The sequence below is a fragment of the Falco punctatus genome (genome assembly GCF_963210335.1).
Source record: "Falco punctatus genome assembly, chromosome: 2".
Taxonomy (NCBI): domain Eukaryota; kingdom Metazoa; phylum Chordata; class Aves; order Falconiformes; family Falconidae; genus Falco; species Falco punctatus.
The window spans coordinates 12,656,848-12,675,612 of NC_137581.1; the positions used below are offsets into that span (position 1 = coordinate 12,656,848).

At 47.0% G+C, this 18,765-nt stretch overlaps 1 protein-coding gene across 4 annotated transcripts in view; it reads right to left on the minus strand.

Annotated features, from left to right (window-relative positions):
• Window positions 1-8,969: 8,969 nt before the first annotated feature.
• SESN3 (sestrin 3) overlaps window positions 8,970-18,765 on the minus strand; it is a 53,141-nt gene continuing 43,345 nt past the window's right edge. For all 4 annotated transcript variants that reach the window (XM_080376995.1, XM_080376996.1, XM_080376998.1 and 1 more), the window contains exons 8-10: window positions 18,368-18,558; window positions 17,810-17,954; window positions 8,970-16,969 (exon numbers count right to left, since the gene is read on the minus strand). In XM_080376995.1, the coding sequence (XP_080233121.1) occupies window positions 16,883-16,969; window positions 17,810-17,954; window positions 18,368-18,558 (423 nt within the window). In that variant the 3' untranslated portion in view covers window positions 8,970-16,882. The remainder of the gene's footprint in view (window positions 16,970-17,809; window positions 17,955-18,367; window positions 18,559-18,765) is intronic.

The window sequence follows — 18,765 nt, forward strand, 5'->3', positions numbered from 1 at the left end:
GCTCAAACCGAGCCCTAACAGCAGAGCCTTTTGCTGGACGTTTCCCCTCCTCAGCCAATTATGGAAACCTGGAGGAGGAAAAAAGCAGTTGTGTTGCCTCTGTCTCCCACGGGGACTGGGGACTGTCGGGTGGGAGGAGAGGCAGGAGAATCTGGGGTGCTGTGCTTGTTTTACTGTGCAAACACCCACCTGGTATTAACGCACAAGCAGACGCTTTTAATATTGGAGGGGGACGCAACCCCTCTTCTGCACTGCTCATCCTCTGCTCACTCCTCACCCCTTCTCCCTGCTGGCATGACCCGGGACCTCCCACATCTGGGACACCAGAGCTGGGACAGGCGTGAGGGCTTTGCAGGGGACCATCGGATGTTTGCAGCCAGAGGAAGGGCACAGGGACACCCGCTGGTGCTGGAGGAGGGCACAGGGTCGCTGCCCTTCCCAGGGCTTGGCTCAGTGAAAGGCTTTGGATCTCCTGGTGCAGCTGCCTGCAGGAGGGAGGCTCTCAGTCTCAGCAGTGTCCGCTCTGGCAGGACTCCAAGAGGCATTTGGGAATTCTACGCACACAGATCCTTCCTTTCACCCCCACCTCTGTCCCACCCTCTGATGCCAGGTTGGTTGTGGACACCTGATCTGCCATAGCATCCCCTCAGGAGTCCCAGGGGTGTGCAAGCCAGTGCTGCGATCCCCATAGGGGGTCTAGCAGTGCTGTGTTGGTGGTGGCCAGTCCTGGGTCAAAGGAAGTCCAGTTACTCAACGTGGCAGCTTTGCCTCTCTGCCTCGTGCTGCCTGCATCAGAACGGAACTGGGATGGACTGTTCCAGCAGGTAAAGGAGATTTGGCTGGTTCATGACGGTGACAGAGGGTCATCTCCTTAGCTCAGGGGCTGCGTTCGATGCAACCAGCTGTGTGCGTGTATCCCAGACCCAGCACACCCTGACCAGATGGCCCCCCATTGGGCAATGATGCTGATGGGATCACTGGGGATGCCAACGATGGAGATGAAATGGGGAGGCGGTAGGATGAGTGAGGAGACAGGATGGCTCCTCATGTCAACCTTAGCAGCCCACAGGTGGTTTGTGGAGAAGGGGGCTGCCTGCAAGCAGCACCGGCTTTGTTCAAAAGGAAAGGCAGCTGTTGTGCGCCTGCATGGGCGTAGATGGGTGAAGTCAGTGGTGTTTTACAAGTTCCTCCTTTGCCTTGGAGCTGTCAGTTCGGGGATTTGGGTGCAAGGGACAAAGTCCAGGTCACTACTTCCAGCAGGCAGGCAGCAGCCCGAGGATGCTCTCCAAAGCAAAACTTGCATCTCTACCTACTCAAATGTGCCTTCCCTGCTGCAGAGCCAGATGTGAGGCTGGTTTCCCACTCCTTCACAAGACCCTGTCCCAGCCCCAGTACTCCTCTCAGGCTACAAGGCAGCCACCAAGGCAGGAGAGCAGCCAGCTCAGGTCCAGGAGATGGCAGGGTGGGGGGACAGGGGTGCCAGCCTGGAGGACGCAGGGTCCTCAGCCACCTCTGAAGGCACGTGTGGTGGCCGTAGCTCTCAAGTGCAGCCCAAGCATTGGCGAGGAGGGAGCCCCCCCCCTCCCCCACCCCAGCTGCCTGTCTCGTGTCTTCTGCATTGCCTTATCTCTGACCCATCTTAGCTGTGCAGTGCTGTGCAGCAGCCAGTGACATACTTCCCAAGGGTCCTGGATCCAGAAGAGCATCTTCCCACAGCTTAACCCAGCAGCCCTCACAGCCCAGCTCCACCAGCATCTCCAGTGCACCCCCTGGTCGCAGTGACATGGGAGCTCGTGCTGAGAGGCTACCAAGGTGAGGCACCTCAGGAGCTCTGTGTTGCTGCATCTCCATCACCGTTGCTACCCAGCCTAGCACAGGTCAGGCCAGCAGGTCTCCGCGCTGCAACTGTGTCTTCTGACTGCAACTGAACAGTCCTTGAAATCTAAGGGGCTACAGCACTACGGGATTTGGGCAGATGTGGAATACTATTATTAAAATTGTCTTAGCATGCTCGGATTTCAAATGCTAAGAACCACAATTGGCACGGGGCATTTTTCTTCTGTGCTGCATGTCTGAGCAGGTGATGGGAAACTTGCCTCCAGTGCTGAGCAATTATTACAGAACAAGCAACATCCTGCTACAAACTGACTATTGTTTGAGCTATCATTCTTATCTGGGCATGATTGATGGCCTCTGAGCTTTAGTCTATCCTTGAAAACATATGGCTTCAACAAAATAAAAGTTCCAAAGAGGGGCTGGTATCACGTTTCTGTCACAGTTGCAAACAAGATAATGCAACCTGGGGTGCCCTGACCAATCAAGAAAGCACCAGCAGCACAGTTGTTCTTTGTTACGGCTTGACATCTGATTATTAATGGCCCCTTTATGCTTTTAAAACACCTTTCCTTTCTCAAACCACCTTAAAAGAGTCAAGTCATTAAGCTGCAGAATGTGTAGGTAGAAGCTGAGGGTTGCAGGCAGTGAATTTAGCTCTCTGTGTGTGTCGGAGGAGGGAGGGAGAGGGGATGTTCTGCTCCTGAGCTGCAGTGAGATGCACCTGGGGTGCAGCACAATGGCCAGTTCTGATGCAGAAAAAAATCACGGCAGGATGGTTCTTCCAAGCTGACAGGGAGAAACTCCCTCTTGTACAATGCTGTTCCCTTGACTGGTTTTATCATAAATTCTTTAGAAAGGGAACAAGCCCTGCCTGAAAGTGGCCATTTTCCACCACTGACATTATAGAGATCCTGGGATGAGTAAAGCAAGTGTTGGCACCTGCATTTTGCAGATACATTTCTTTGAGCAGATGAACCCCTCCAACAGAGTCTGTGTTCTTCTCAGGTCTGCAGGAACTGAGGAGACACTGGCACAGGTTGCCCAAAGAAGTTGTGGATGCTCTGTCTTTGGAAGTGGTCAAGGTCAGGTGGGATGGGCAATGTGGTCTAGCAGAAGTTGTCTCTGCCTCAACCAGATCACCCAATGCTTCGACACAGGGGTCTCTGCACCTCGAGGTGACCCCTTGTCTCTACTGCATTCACCCTGGGGCTGGGACCGACAACAGCAGAGGGACTCGGCAACCCCAGCAGCACAGCCCCTCGGTCACAGCCCTGGGCTCAGGTCCTCTGGGTCACACCTCTGCTGACATTGCACGTTTCAGAGCTGCTCTCCTCTGCATGGAGCTCCATCACAAGCTCCATACCTCCCTCTGGCCAGGGAGCTGCTCCAGCTCTGCAGGGAACTGAGCCACGCTTGTTCACAGGTTATCTCTGCAGCAAAGTCAGTGCCAGAAAAAGGAAAAAGTACTGGAAAATAAATACCAGTGTAACTTGTTTGGCCAGGAAGAATTGCCTGGGAGAAGGAGCGTGAGATGTGTCCGGGGTGTGCATGTTAGCGAGATTGCAATCCTGCAGGTTTGGCATGGGATGATTTTTCTTCACTGCGTGGTCTCCCAGGCTGTTGGACTTGCTTCGATTTGGGAATGGATCTCACACTGGGCAACATCTGCCATTGATTTCCACAGAACTGGTGTTTCCAGCCAAGCAGAAAAGCCTACAGTATTTCCAGCGGTGTTAGTGTTACAGCTGGTTGGAAAAACTCCAAGGAAATATATCCTGTCACAATGGGGTGATTTATCAAACAAGGTTCTTTTCATGGCAATTTGCCATTTTTAGTGGAAAAGATTTTCCAGGTCTGGGCTGGAACAAGGATGAGAATCATCCAAGAGCAGCCCAGGGTCTGGATTAGAGGTTTGGATGTGGACATTCAGCATCTGCTCCTGCCTAAAGCCAAGCCTGGCATGTGAACATGGCCGTCTCTATCTCAGAGAAGTCCCCTTACAGCCGTGGTCCATCTTAGCATGTGTCTCATTTTCTCCCATTTCTAAGGGTGAAAAAAAAAAACCTGTTTCCCTTCCAAAAATACTGAAATTGCAATCATCTTCCTGGGAGGTAGAAGCCATTTTCCACTGAGCCAGCTGCAAATTTGCCTGCAAAACTGAAGCAGTGGCTTCAAATTCCTCCACAGTATCATCTTTATTGATAACTTGATGTTTTAAATTAATTTAACATGGTGGAGGATGGACATTTGGAGCAGATGGCACTGCATGTTTAAGGCTGTGATGTTGTAGATTTTGCCAAATCTCCCAGTGTCTGCTAGTAGAATATGGTTGTGGACCAAAGCCACAAGCTGCAGCAGGTGGGCAGGACAATGCTAGTGGGCAGGGGAGGAACCATGGGAGCTCCTCACCGGTGGGAGAAGAGCAGCAGATGGATGGGACGTTTCAAACTAGATTTAAAGAAGAATTTTTTTACGATGAGAGTGGTGAAATACTGGCACAGGTTGCCCAGAGAGGTGGTAGATGCCCCATCCCTGGAAACATTCATGGTCAGGTTGGACGGGGCTCTGAGAAACCTGATCTGGTTGGAGATGTCCCTGCTCGTTGCAGGGGGTTGGGCTAGATGACCGCTAAAGGTCCATGCCAATGCAAACCATTCTATGATTCTATGAAACCAAGTGGCTGCTAGCTAAACAGTGAACGGTAGTGGCTGAGAAGTGGTTTCTGCTTGGTCCTGACACCAACAAGCTGCTGAGATGAGTGGAGCAGCTCCAGAGGGATGATACAATAGGCTCAGGGAGACATCACTATCTGGATTTATCTCACTAGGCTTTCACCTGGGCACCTCAGCTGGATGCCTGAAGCTGGGGCCAGTGAAACTTTGCTGGGGTTGGTGGCTGATGGGGCTCGTCCCACCCATGAAGACCTCTGAGATGTCCATTGGCATGGTTCACCCAGATGATTGCACAGGTGGGATGGTCTTTCCCACAGCCCCTTAGAATGGTCTTGGATCACTAAGTCCTTCCACGCAGCTAGGAATGATACCAGGGGCTGATGCCTCCTGAGTGTTGCTGGAAACAAAGCCCAGCGATTGCAGCCACATTTGGGTGGTGGCAGGGATGTGTGTGCGGTCCTGCTGCAACAGATGGGGTTAACCCCTGTGCGTGCCTCAAACCTTGCAAGTTGGCCTGACCTGTGTGGAGTGAGCCCATCCCCCAAAGAACTGGGCCACAATTTTTTGAGTTCACGGAAAACATGCATATTTGTGGCGTGGCCGATCGCATCCTTCACCCTCAGGCACCTGTGGGACATGTCTGTACACCTTTGCGCTGTAGGTGACAGCCTCTACTTGGAAAAAAAACCTCCTGCACTCTGCAAAACTGAGATGAGTTATTTGGTGTGGAGCAAAGGGGCTGCCTTCTCAAGGGTGTTCGAGACCACGAAGCCCAGTGGCTACAGAAGAAGTTTGAACGGTAACAATTAGCATCCTGGTGTCAGACAGCTGCAAACGATCTCTGAGGCTCATGGTCCCACCAGCAGACCAGTAAAGGGTGACAGCTCATACGCTGGGTGCCATTAAGGACCGGCACTCAGGCTCCAGCGATGGATGATAGCTTTGTCCATCCCCCAGATACTGTAATGCCACAGATTACACCCCCCCACCACCCCCCCAACCCAATCAGAGGGAGGTTTGGTGGGGTGGGATGTATCTGGGAACCTGGTACCTGTCTATTTCTCTCAGGAGCATATTCATAGTCTCACACTTTCTCCATCACCTGTTCCCCCCTGTGAGCAGCTGCAGCCGCTCAGCACTAAGCACCTTCCTGCAACATGCCCTACTGCTGCTACTGGCACTCCCAGGGATGCAGCACTGGTGCTGGACCTCTGTGGTGGTGGGGATTCACACTCAGGTCTACTAATTAGAGCTGGTAAGGGTGCCTCCAGCTGAGCTGCTCTTCCCGTTTTTTTGCAAAAATTGCATTTTTCTTTCTCTCTCTCTCTCTTTTTTTTTTTTTTTTTTTTTTTTTTTTTTTTTTTTTTCCCCACAGGAGAATCTGAAAGAAAAACCCTAGGGGTTAGTTTATATCTAATAACATTTTCAGCGGATCTTTTCAGCATCACTGTGCTGTATTGCAGATGTGAGCTGGAGGTTAATCTCCTGCCAGCTGAACGTCTGACGTGAAGAATGGAGGCGGATCAGACTCCCCCAGGAGATGATTCAGGGCAGATGTCACCCTCTGGTGGACTCTCTCCATCTCTTCATCGGTTGCTGAGGAAGCCAAGAGAGTCTAGCTAGGTAATTTAGCAAGACAAATTAAAATTACAAGTCTGCATTCAGGCAGCAGCGTCTCCCCAGCCCAGCTCTTCTCTTCCCCCCCTGGTGCTCTCAGTGCATCACGAGAGGCACGAGGCCGTGAGGACAATGTGGCAGAGGTGGCCTGGGCTGGAGCTAAACCTTCTTCTGTGGGGTCGTACGCTGGGGCAGCAGCAAAGTGCTGGGGAAGTCGTTCCTGGGCAAGTCAGCACTGAATGCTGCAGGTCATGACTGCTAAACCACTTTGTTTGGGGCTGAAATCACATTTTGCTGTATTTTTTGTGTCCAGTTTTTGACAATGTTTTATTCCCTGGACATGCTGACACTCTTTATTGCCAGCCCCAGGCATGAGGAGGAGGAGGAGGAGGAGGAGGAGGAGGGCTTCCCTCTGCAAAAGCACTTTCCTGCAGGTTGGAAACATTTAAGTTTGGCTCCAATGAACTGAACAAACCCTGAGGACACCAAAGCATGTGTGGAGGATGCAGAGGGTAGGTTTTAATTTAGCAGTAAATACAAATCCAGTGAATATCTTCTTTTAAGCATTGAAAAGCTTACAAAAAATCAGCGATATTTACATGAGCTCGTTAGTGGGCTGAGCGATGTTATTTATAACATCTATAATTATAGCCTCCGCTCTGCTGTCCAGGTGTCTCACCAGATTGCTCCATCATGATTAAATTAAAAGTTATTGGGGGGAGTTTCTGTGCTCCCTTGTGGCCTGTAATTTGGGCTAGTTTAGCGTGCAGTGTTGAAATCAAGTCACGTTGCTGGTGGGTGCACTTCAGCAGCAATTAATGCAAACGTTTGGGAGAGGACCCACCAGTGGCCCTACATGGGGGCCCGGGGCTGGTCACCATTTCTTCCCAGTACCACGACACAAGGAGCCTGAGGTGATGCTGTGAAGAGGCGAAGGAGACCCCAGTACAAGCTGAAATCCCACCCGAGGGATGTGGGCTTGCTCCAGCTGTGCGTGGGCACCCCATCTGGGCTTGCAGTGGCATACGGCTGCTGCTCCTGGCTTTGTGGCTCTGCCTGGGGGGCTGGGGTGGCCATGCTCCCGGCTGATGCCACTCGTGGGGCACACTGGGGTGTCTCCCCATGCTCCCTGAGCCTGGGAAGGGACAAGGAGGGGTTTGGGGTCAGCCCAGCCGGGTCTCCCCGAGGACACGCTGCCTGTGCAGGTTGCCCACCCCTCCCGCAGGCACAGCCCTTCCCTCGATCACATGCACCTGTGGGGTGCGGGGGGATTGTCTCTGGCCACCCGGTGCGTGCACATAAGCACCCCTGTGACTCGGTCCCTCTGCCACCGCGTGTGGGTTTCTGGGTTTCTCCAGCCACGTGCAGCGTTTCAGGGTGAGCTGGAGCGGGAGGTGGTGGGCGTGCGGCTCGATGGCGGCAGAGCCGTGGTGGCCCCAGAGGGTGGTCAAGGCGAAGGTCCAGCCAGTCTCCCAACACACACATTTGTTTTTGGCTTTGGCTTTCCTGGGAGGGACTGGCCGGAGAGGTGAGGACGTGGTGCAGGGCAAGGCTGGGGTGCCAGGGCAGAGGGGCTGCCCTCTGCCTGCTCTGGGTCCCCCCTCAGCGCTCACGCCACACACTCAGTGACAGCGCAGGGACCAAAACCAGGGCCGGGCTTGCTTGAGGAGGGCACTGTCTTGCCCTGCTGCTTGCCTGTCCTGCGGGACCTTTAGGAAGTAAAGCAGGAGATCCACAACAGCCCTGGGCTTTGGGGAATATTACAAGTTTTGTATCTTTTTCACAAGGGTGTTGGCAACACGGTCACCCTCCCTCCAGTCCAGAGCCGCACCGGCACCCGGCGGTGACAGCTGCTGTGCCCGTCAGGGTACGGGAAACTCTGCCTGGACCCAAGGTGATCGATATTTTCAGTATTTTGAAACTCCCACTAAAAGCAAGCAAGTACTTAATGTATTTACAGATTTTACTTAACGTGTGTTTTTAAAGGGCAGGATGAAGCCGAATGCTGTGACAGCCCTCGGTCACAGCCCTCCTCAGGGCACGCACCAGCCCTACCAGAACTGGAAACGGGCTTTTTGGGTTTGTCTGGGGGTTATTTCCATCGCAGGGTGAGGGGAGGCCAGGCTGGCTAAGCACCCAGCAGTGGGAGGGTAAGACACACCAAAACCACCCCAGGTCCATGGCTTGTGTTAACTGCTTTTTGTCTTTTTGGGGGGACATGAGCATCTCTCCCAGGACACCCCCCCTTTGATCCCCCAGCACTCTGCCACCCTCCCCCGGGGGCTGGATGGGGCAGACAGCAGGACTGCGGGGGCTTGGGGGGCAACTGAGCTGCTAGGCAAGCTTGGCATTGCCCTGAGCCAGCACCCTCGGCGCACACCTCCTCTCTCCTTCGCATTTCCTTCGTTGTTTTACAGCCCTCACCCTCTTCTGCTCTGGGGCTCGCTCAGGGCTCCCTGGAAGATGGAGCAGCTCCTGGTGCATCCCACTGCCCATGGCTTTCACAAAACATTGCTCCAAGAGGAAGGTGACAAGCCCGGTACATCACGATGCCCATCGCCCCCTCCCTCATCACAGACAACTGCCTGTTTAAAAGACACTCCCTTTGGCAAGTGCTATAAATTTCAGGACCTATGTTCACACAGATTAAATAGAATTATTACCTATATTATCTACATATAGATTAAATAATTTATATATATTAAACAATACACAGATTAAAAGCCAGGACAAAGGTATGGAGGAAAATGACAGTTCCAGGGCTGGATCTTGTCCTGAAACATGGGATGCTCTGCCCCAGAGGTGTGTTCCCCAGCATGCAGCAAATGATGCTCGAACAGGAGACAGGTTTTATCCATTTTATTTAACCAATGAAATTCCTACTGATAACAATGAAAGTAATTTCAGCAAGTATAAATGTGATACAGTTTTAAACAAACCCCATTGTTCCGTACCTATAAATAGATTTTTCAAAACCTCATAAAAAGTGCAGATTTATGAATTGCTGTTAAAATGTTAATACATGATTCCTTTGTTTAAAAATGCGTTTTGTCTCTTAACTCACAAAAAAAGAAGTTCCTTCTGCATCTGTTCAGATAAATTCAAGTCGGGTAACTTAAAAACTAACAAAAGTCACACACACACAAAAAAATAAATCCATCCCACTAGTCAGTCTGTCCTCTGCAAAAAAAAAACAAACAACAAAACCCAACAAAAAAAAATATTGAAAAAACCCAAACAAAACCCAACCAGCAACAACAGAAAAAAATAAATGATAAAAGCTGCTGTGGAAACCCACAGTAAGCTCCTAGCAGCTGCCTCACCTTGCAGGCAAGCCTCCTGCGAAAGCATGGAGCCCATGGCTTATCTCTGGAGCTCAGGGCAGGTGGTGGCCTGGGAGGCAGGTGATGTGCCACCCGCCTGTGGGATGCTGTAGGGACCATGGGACCCACAGAGCTACCATGCTTCCCCGCTTTGTGGTGGTGGGATGGAGCAGCAGAATCAGAGCTTTGTCCTTAATCTTCCACCCCTGACCACCCGTGCGGCCAGGGCGGCAGGAGGCAAGAAGCTGACAGCTGCCGGCCTGGGGCTGGGTACAATTTACCCGCTGTCCAGAGGGTGAGAGGTGGGAGATGTGACAAAACGCCACCTTTCCTGGGCACTGCCCTGCCCTGCCTGCTGCCAAGGGGGCTCAGACCCACAGCTGCCAACGGGGAGCCGACGCCACTTCTTACCCCCAATGTGCCGGGCCCTGCAGACAGCAAATCAAGGGCTAATTTTTGCACTCAACAGAGGCTTGGAAGCTTTTCAGCTGCAGAAATGCCGTGCCCACGTTTCTGGTCCAGCAGCTGGTCCGTCCATCCCTTGCATGCTGGCAAGGCTCACGTCTGCCCCGTGCACCAGCCAGTGGCAGGCTTATGGGCACGGGGGGGCTGAAACCCACGCCAGATCCCGGCCTTCCTGGCGTCTGGGTCCAAATGCAGCCAAACGCAGGGCGGCCGTGCAGCTCGGACCGTGCTTTTTGCAGAGAGGGGGCTCAGCTCACCCATGGTCAGGAGAGGTCTGCGGGTGCACCTCCCTGTGTCTACAGTGGTATTTCATCTACAGCAGGGTCTGTTTAGCAAGAGCAGTTTAAAGTGGCTATGTTTATCAAGTTTGCTACTTTATGAATTAAAAAATAAAAAAAAAAAACCCAAACAACAAAACAAAAAACCAAACCCCAACAACTATAAATACAAAGACTCTCACACACCAGACACTTGCAGCCTGCGTGACTCATAAACCGCATCAATATTTCTGTTAAAAAGCTTATTCTACTTAAAACTATACATAGTACAAGAGACTGAAAAGTGGCAGTTGTGTACGGGCACGCTGCCTGCCCCAGGGTGGCCCACAGTCAGGTGCTCCCTAAAAAATCAAGGAGTTACAGTAACACGGCACAGGACTGCAAAGCCGATCACAGCTTCTGCTTACACTGCATACGAAGTACCAAGGGGAACACAAAAAAGAACTGGTGTTAATACTGATGGATTAAAGAGTAACTATAAAGATCAAAACAGACGTTCACAGCATGCTACATATATTGCTCACAAACGTTTCTTTTTCTTTTTTTTTAAAAAAGGCTAATACGAAACAAGGAGTTGGCAGTCTGATTTTCAGTTATGTCGGATAGAAGGATAAAGCATATACATTCATTGTGTGGCTTTCCAGCAAAAGGAGGAAAGGGTAAAACTGAGAGATTTCAAGTTTACAAAATTTCTATTTTTTTAAGCTACAGTTTATATCCAGTTCCAGTCACAGCCGTGAAAAGATTTCCGACTGTGTCGCCTTGCGGAGTCCAAGAGCCGTAGCCTAATTATTATTCCCCTAAAAGCAGCCGCATCCCTGCCACCCTGAGCACGCGGCAGCCGGGCTGGCAGGAAGAGGTTTGGGTCTGGTGGCACAATATGAGCATGAAGTGGGCAATGAGGAACAGCTCTGGACCACGCGCCTTTGGATCTGCTGCTGTCGCTGCCCCCCCAGACCCCTCAGCTGGAGACACAATGCTTGGCGATTCACCCACTTCGTCTCACAACTACCTTCAAAGGGCTGATGGGAACAAGAAAATGTAACTGCACAGCGGCACGTTCTTCTCAGGCAGAAGCGAACAGTTCCCAGGAAGGGTCCCAGCTCTTGCCCAACTACAGAAGCCCTCTGGACACCCGGTAAGGAGGCGTCTCCACCATGTCCCCTACGCGCAGACATACACAAGAACCTCTCAGACACATCAGTGAAGTTTCTGACCAACTGACCAACGTATCAACTCCTCCTGTGCTAGTTGTGTCCCCTCGAGAGCACCTGTGGTCTGCACCTTCTAACGCTGACAGTGTGGCTTGCTCCCCGCAACTAGTATATTAACGGGTATCTTCAGTACCACCTCTAACTACTGTCAGGAACGACAGCAGAATTCAGATTTCTGTTTTCCACGAGCCCTGATGACACTTGGTACCCGTGAGAACATCCAACCCTGCCTATGTCTCCGCAGCCACTCCATGCCACATGTTTGGATTTATCCCACAGATAAGCGAAAAACCCAAATCCACTTCTTCCAGAGGCTGGTCACTGTCTGCCCGGCTGCAAGGAACCCGAGAAGCTGCCAACCCAACAACCCTGTAAGGCTGCCTGGCACAAGAGGACCTCAAATCCCCCATTAGATGTCCCTCAAAGAAACCATGCTGCATGGCTGAACAGCTCAAGCACGGGGAGTTTTGCCAAAGAAAGGCTTTCCTTAGTGGATCCACTGGATTATTACTCCAACTCCAGAGATGGGATCTGACACGCTACTGGCAAATGCTACCTAAATGTAAGCAAGTACTGAGTGTCATCCTCACGAACGAAACGTAGAATTTTCCTGTCCAGAAATAACCTAAAATGGCAATTAAGTGTTTCTGACCCTCTGAACTCAACAGCAAACGGTGATACAGGAACCTAGCACTGTTTCACAAGGTTAAGGCTAGGAGGTTCTCCATGCATGACTGCTAGGGGTTGTGAGTTGAGAAGATAGGAAGCACTTGATGCAGGGTGGTGGTGGTTGGAAAATGACCATTTTTGCCTCTGGTCACTGCCCCAGCAGGATTAAATGTTTGCAAGAGAGACCTATGTGTGTTGGGGGAACAGCAGCATGACTGCATGCTAGGACGTGCTCTAAGGGACAAGTTAACACTGATCAAGATGCTCCTAAAGTTTCCTCATACTACTGTGCTCTCTCCATCTCCCACACCTGTGATCTATGCAGCAGGTATGCAATGTTAAATTCATTTGGAGATAAAAAAATTCATTTACGGTTCCCAAACGTGGAAAAGCTGGTGGATGCATCTCTTCAGACAAACATAGCGTTGGGGGACATTAGGGAGGATAAATCTGAAGTTCAGATAGTAACTGACATTTTCATCCAGCTCTTGGAATGACTGCTAACAGCAAACCAATTCTTACATCTTTATGTTCAGATCAGCTCTGAGAAAGTTCATTTACAATGAATCCATCTCCTTTGCCTTCCTTTTGTGCAACATCACCCCTTATTTACGGGAGGAGGATCCAAACCTCTAAGGAAAGTAACTGAAAGAACATCACTTGAAATCAAGAAGATCTGGAATATTTCTTTCTGGCCAAAACTTTTTAGTTCAGCCACAAGCAATCCACTCGCTACTGCCAATAAATCTCTGCAAGTAGAGGTTAAATAATCCAGTTCTTCTAAAAGGGAGTCCAAACTCTGGAACACGAGCCTGAAATGCATGCCTATGTTCATGGAAAACATACATGCAAGAGAAACATCGAGAACCTGTTCTGCAAGAGCAGCAACTTACAGTTTAACTGCTTTGGGAGAGGTTTCTCTAAGCCTACATTAAGCCCCCAGAACAACCCACTTCACTAACAATCGCTGCAAATCACATGGATCTGCCACACATTACTCCTTTAATCTCTATGGAAACTGATTTTATTCTATGGAATTTAGGCAACTAAGTATCTTTAAAAATCTGACTCAAAAATGCAAGTGGGCACCTTGTAGGTTTTATGCTAAGTGCCTAGGTGCTTAAATTCCCACTGAAATTTAGGTAACTAGCTGCTTTTTCCAAATCCTATGAAAACACCTATCAGCATCACTACAAACAAAAATACTTTTGAAGAATTTGGTGCTTTGACCTTCTGCACTCAAGTAACAGAGAAGCAAAATGTTTTCCTTTTTGTTCTGATCTGTTCTAAATTTATAGAGATCTACATTTGTAACTGTTTACAATCACCGATTTATCTGTCCTTAAGGCTTTTTTAATACATAGGAAGAGCTGACAGTGGCAATTCTGTGACTCTTAAGTCTGAAGGTACATCCTTTTCATTTTAGTGAAGGCTTTAGGAGAAAGAATGTATGTTTCAGTTCAGTCTTGATGAAAATAAACTCATCTCCAGCTCGCCAGAATTCTCACACGATACCACAATGCTAGCTTTAGTAGTTATCTGCACAAACCCTGCCCTAGTTTAAAATGGTTTCTGTTCCTGTATGATGGCACTCTTGTAACGTTCGGCTGCAGGCAGAGTGTTCTGGGAAATGCAAATGCTTTCTCCAATCAGCATTTCTTCACTGCATTACCCAAAAAATGGAGGAATTTCAGCAAGAATGTACTCTATTGCAATACACATCTTGAAGCAATTCTGCAATGACAAGAAGCTGTCCATGCTCAAAAGCTCTGTTCCCTACTTGCAGCATTCCCTGTGCTAGCTGGTTAATTTGTGCCTACCGAGTTTCCTCTTCAGCAGACAGGAGACCGTACACTTTGTTTTTATGTTGGTCTGGTCACAGCTGGGATTTTGTGGGCTAACATTAATGCTGGCAAATATCAATTCCAACAAAGGAACACAGAGGGAGAGTACCTACACTTCCAATGATTACAGTGCTCTTAAGAATAAGAATAACGAATAAAGTGTGAAAATTCACATTCATGAGTGCTTTAAAAATGCAAAAAAATCCAAGAACACTTGCACATTAAAATTTGGCACAGTGGGAGCCTAAAACATGCATAAAGTGTATGGTAGAGTTGTCTGACTTTAAATACCTATTCTGAACAAACACCTATCAAAAATCATAAATTTGAGTATAAAAACCAGGCTATATATAAATTGTTACACTGTAAATGCAATACTTTGGGGGAAAAAAAAAAGCCACATGGAAAAAATTTCCAGAAGTTTCAAGTTTGCATTTAATATTGAAAAAAACAGAGGAATTGCAAACTAGTTTACAATGACATTTCCTACTGTGGAATGTCTTCCAGGCCATATGTGACTTGATATGGCACCTTAAAAAAAAGAAATCACTGGCTTACTACAAATTTTATGAAGCAATCCATTTATGGTTTCTGTATTCCAAATCTGCTCATGTACTTTGCTCAGAAGGCATTTGAGCTGGCAAGTATATTTCATACGGAAAGAAGTAAAGGCACTCATGTTTCCAAACATAAAACTCAACCTACCTTAAAAGTCTTTGCACTTCTGAAGGGAAACTAAGCCGTTGTGTTAGTTACCTGAATCTAGTTTCATCTCCTTTCCAGAGCTCAACCGTGCTTCTTGAGAACTACTTGACTTTTCAAAGCAAAGGAATTTGAAGTAGTACTGTACAGTTCCCATCGCTTGAAAAAAGCAAAAGTATTGCATGAAAACTTCTCTCAGCAGAACTGTTTTATGCACAAAAGCCATCAGGTATGGCCACTACAGCCACAAGAGGGAGGAAAAAGTATCATTACAACTCAGAAAGTTAAGTTAACCTAAGTTCACACATAGAGCATCTCAATGCTTCTGAGAAATCTTTGCAGTTAGCTACACAAGATAAATAAATCTGATGTTTTACCCAATGCTTTCTCTAGAAGAGAGTCCAATGCTGTCTATTGGGTATTCTTCTAAACAACCAACGTTACATTAAAAAAAAATATTACTGGTTTCTTCCTCAAAAGGGTTTTCACATGCAGGGTCTGCAGTTTGAAAGTGCAGAAAAGTGTACAATCATTTAGCTTTCCAATTAAAGCGAAAAAAACAACATGCGAAGTCACAGCAAGGTATCAGGAAAAGGGAAGAAAAGAGAAAACTAACTTTAGTAGCGTACTGGTCCATGATTTTGTCAATGAGAAGTGTTAAGATATGACTGATAGTTATCTTTTTAAAACTATTCTGCAATCACCAATGAAAAAAAATGCTGTATTAACTTCTACAATCCGATGGAACATTAAAAATAAACCTATCCAGTTAGTTTTGAATGTACGCAACAGAAATAAAGGTCACCCTCCTCAACGAAATATGGAAAGTCCAAACCAACAGACAAAGTTGAAGCAGTGACAACTTGCATCCTACTGGGTAAGTTTAAGCATCTCTTTAGGCACTTCACTGGTTCATTAAATGCAATACAAAATAAAGCTATAAATATCAACATTTTGTGCTCTTAAAAATTAGTCAAAAGCAACAGAAAACAGCACAAAAGTGTGACATTTTTGGCAGCTTATTTCTTCCCTTCCCCAATATTACCAGTTGTCCAAGAATGCTTTGTTTTGGGGATGCTTTGGCATCTCAGTATCAGGTTGTCTCAAGCCGTAAAAGCTAAAACAAAACTGCTAGGCCTTAGACAATAAAGAAATTTGGTTTTGAAATTTCTTTATGGCTATATAAGAAGGACACTTTAGCAGTGGCATGATAGGGAAAAAAGCTCGCTTTCTTTTTAAATATTGCACTTTTCTTTTGTTCACTCACACTAATGCATAGAAACTTTTTAAACTTTGAATATTAAAATTTCATGCTATGAAAAAGTTATGGGAAATAAATTTCTATACATCCAATATGAAAGAACAGATATGCTAGCCTTCCTTTACTTTCCTTAGTCAAAACACTGAGAAAGAAGAGAGTGCAAAAAAACCCACAACCCTATTTTTGGTCAGCCTGTATATTAACTTTATAGGTGCCAACTAAACATATAGCAACATGTGATGAGCATGGATACTGTGAGGACAACTGAGGGTGACTGTCAGTACAACAAGATTGTGCATGACTGAAACACAGTAAATGTGGCTGAAATGGCAAATCGTGAGGCCTCTTCTCTTGGGAAGGGGCGCAACAAAGCAGATGAATTTTGCACTTCAGTAGCATGCCGTAGGGTTTATCATGATTAACTTCACATTAAAGTGTGCTCAATGTTTGCATTCACATCTCACAACACCTTCAATTGCTGTAGTAAGACAGTGACTGGCAAGCAGTTTCCAGGAGACACAGAAGAATCCAGTGGGCAATTCAATGCAACGCAGCCTGCGCGTCTCTGTCACAAGTCACGACACGGTGGTACGTTCTCAGGACAGGCAAAACCAACCTTCTGCTGGACTCCACTAATCTGAAAAATGATTGCTTGGAAAAAGAAGTTTCTAAGCACTTCACTCCAGTGCTTAAAGAACAAAGCGCTAGGATTGGATACAATAAAAACAGTTTCAGGATCCTGACCATTGTGCAGAAATCCAGCCGGAAACAATGCAGAGTAGTGCTCCTCAGTGTTACTTTTGTTATCATTAGTAATGTTAAGCATCAAGAAAATAAAACACGTCATTGCACATTACAGCCGTCAAGAAGCACGGCTAAACTTTGACACTAGAGAATTGAATAACCTGATGCTACATCACAAACAGCTTCTGGTGTGTATCTATTTTGAAAGGTCTTTACATACTCAGTAAAAACTCCTTTACTCCTGCCCAGCGAATGCTTCAGGTTAAGTGACGAGTTATGGCACGAAGGGCATACAGAAGTTCGGCTTGCATACGAGCTTCCATTAGAAGTAGATTGACATGAACCTGTTAAAAATTAAATCAGCCATTTAGTTCACCTCTGGACGCAACACCATTTATTCTTTTAGGCTGTAATTTCTAACCTTTAGTTAAGTATTGCTGCAAGAGACTACGTCCTCTCTCTCTGTACCCCGCCACAGGACTTCAGTTCCTCTTGAGACAGCTGTGTAGTACACCAATACTAGACAACACCCTAGGACTGCAAGGAACTAGCCTCAACTGCTACTTTAAGCAATCTTCCATTTGAGAAGTCCCAATAAAACCATTTTTGTATCCTAATGGTATTGTTTATGAATTATATTTGGTTTTCTTTACTATGTGTAACTGCTATACGGGCGTGCAGAATAAGGAATAGTTCACGTGCCAGATAGGCTAGCAGGCACATAAGCACTGAATCCTGGTCAGGAAGCATTTAATGTGCATTTCTGAAGACACATTGACATTTTTATTAATGAAAAATACCATAAAGATTTTACATATATATAAAAATATATATACACACACATGTACGTGTATGAGTTAATGTCTTTTTTGATCCCCAGATCCCAAGTATTGGCACAGTTGACCACTTCTCCATTCCCCAGTTTATCCAATTCTCTATTACAGCTGTCAGTTTAATTTTATGGAGAAGTCACTCAAAATAGTAACAACAAAAAGAATCAGTATTTCCAGTACACTGAGGAGTATTTTTCTACAACTGATATCCAACACTCAATGAATTAATCTCATTTGTTTTCCTCTGGTTAAAAACAGTTTGACACATACTGCTATTTTTAGGTATTGCTGTGTTTTCATTTTTAAACAGCATGGTGGTCTCTGAAGCCAGTTTAGCTTTGAAATATGTACCTTCTCCGAGTGCTTGAACTGACGCCAGTAACTATCGTACATGCGCTTGGTAGTTCTCTCTGGGTAGCAGGTCACTGTCTTTATGTAAACCTTCAGGCTGCGTTCAAGTAATTGATTAACTTCTCCATAATCATAGTCATCATACCTAAGGAACACAGGCAATCATTCTCTTGGATGTAAGTTTTTAAAAGCATGGTCTTTTCAGCATTATGCTCTTAAGTTTGGGAATTGGAGCCTTTATTATACACACTAGAAAACCACCTGCTAAAAGGTTCTGAAAGGCTTAGTACTAGGACACTGTCTTTTCTGAACAAAGGATACAGGCTGGCTTCAGAGAAAACCTTTCTGTAATAATCCTCACCCTGATCCATAATAATTTTCTCCAATGGAAGCGGAAGTTATACTGACATGCCAGCAAAACCACTCCAGCTTCCAGACTGAGGTACCACTTCCACTTTAAAACCCTGAGTCTAAAATCATGCTTTTCACATGGTTCGCTTTCCATTCTGTTTACACAGTTCATAATGCACTCCCAAGTCAGGGGATTTTCATCCATACCTGATTCCATACATACAGTGGACATAGTTAAATAAAGCTCTTCTTAGCGTAGTTGTATCAACATCTTCATGCGTTGCCATAGTGTTATATGTGAGGTTATATACCATCCGAAACTTCTCATCAAGGAGATGCCCAATATCAGAATAAAGCCTGTTTACAAGGGAAAAGCCATGATTTTCCCAGGTATAGTCCTGCAGGAAGAGAAGGAAATATATAAATGTACAAATGAAATGAAGTCGCTAGCTGATTCCCCCTATAGCTCAACAGCTTTTGTTGTCTGCTAGTTACAGCTTTATTCTCTGCAAAAAATTTACATTTTGAATCCTTCATCCATATCACCTGCTCTGTTCCCCCAGGCTTCCTGGCAATGAATACCACATTGCAACACCACACCTCCA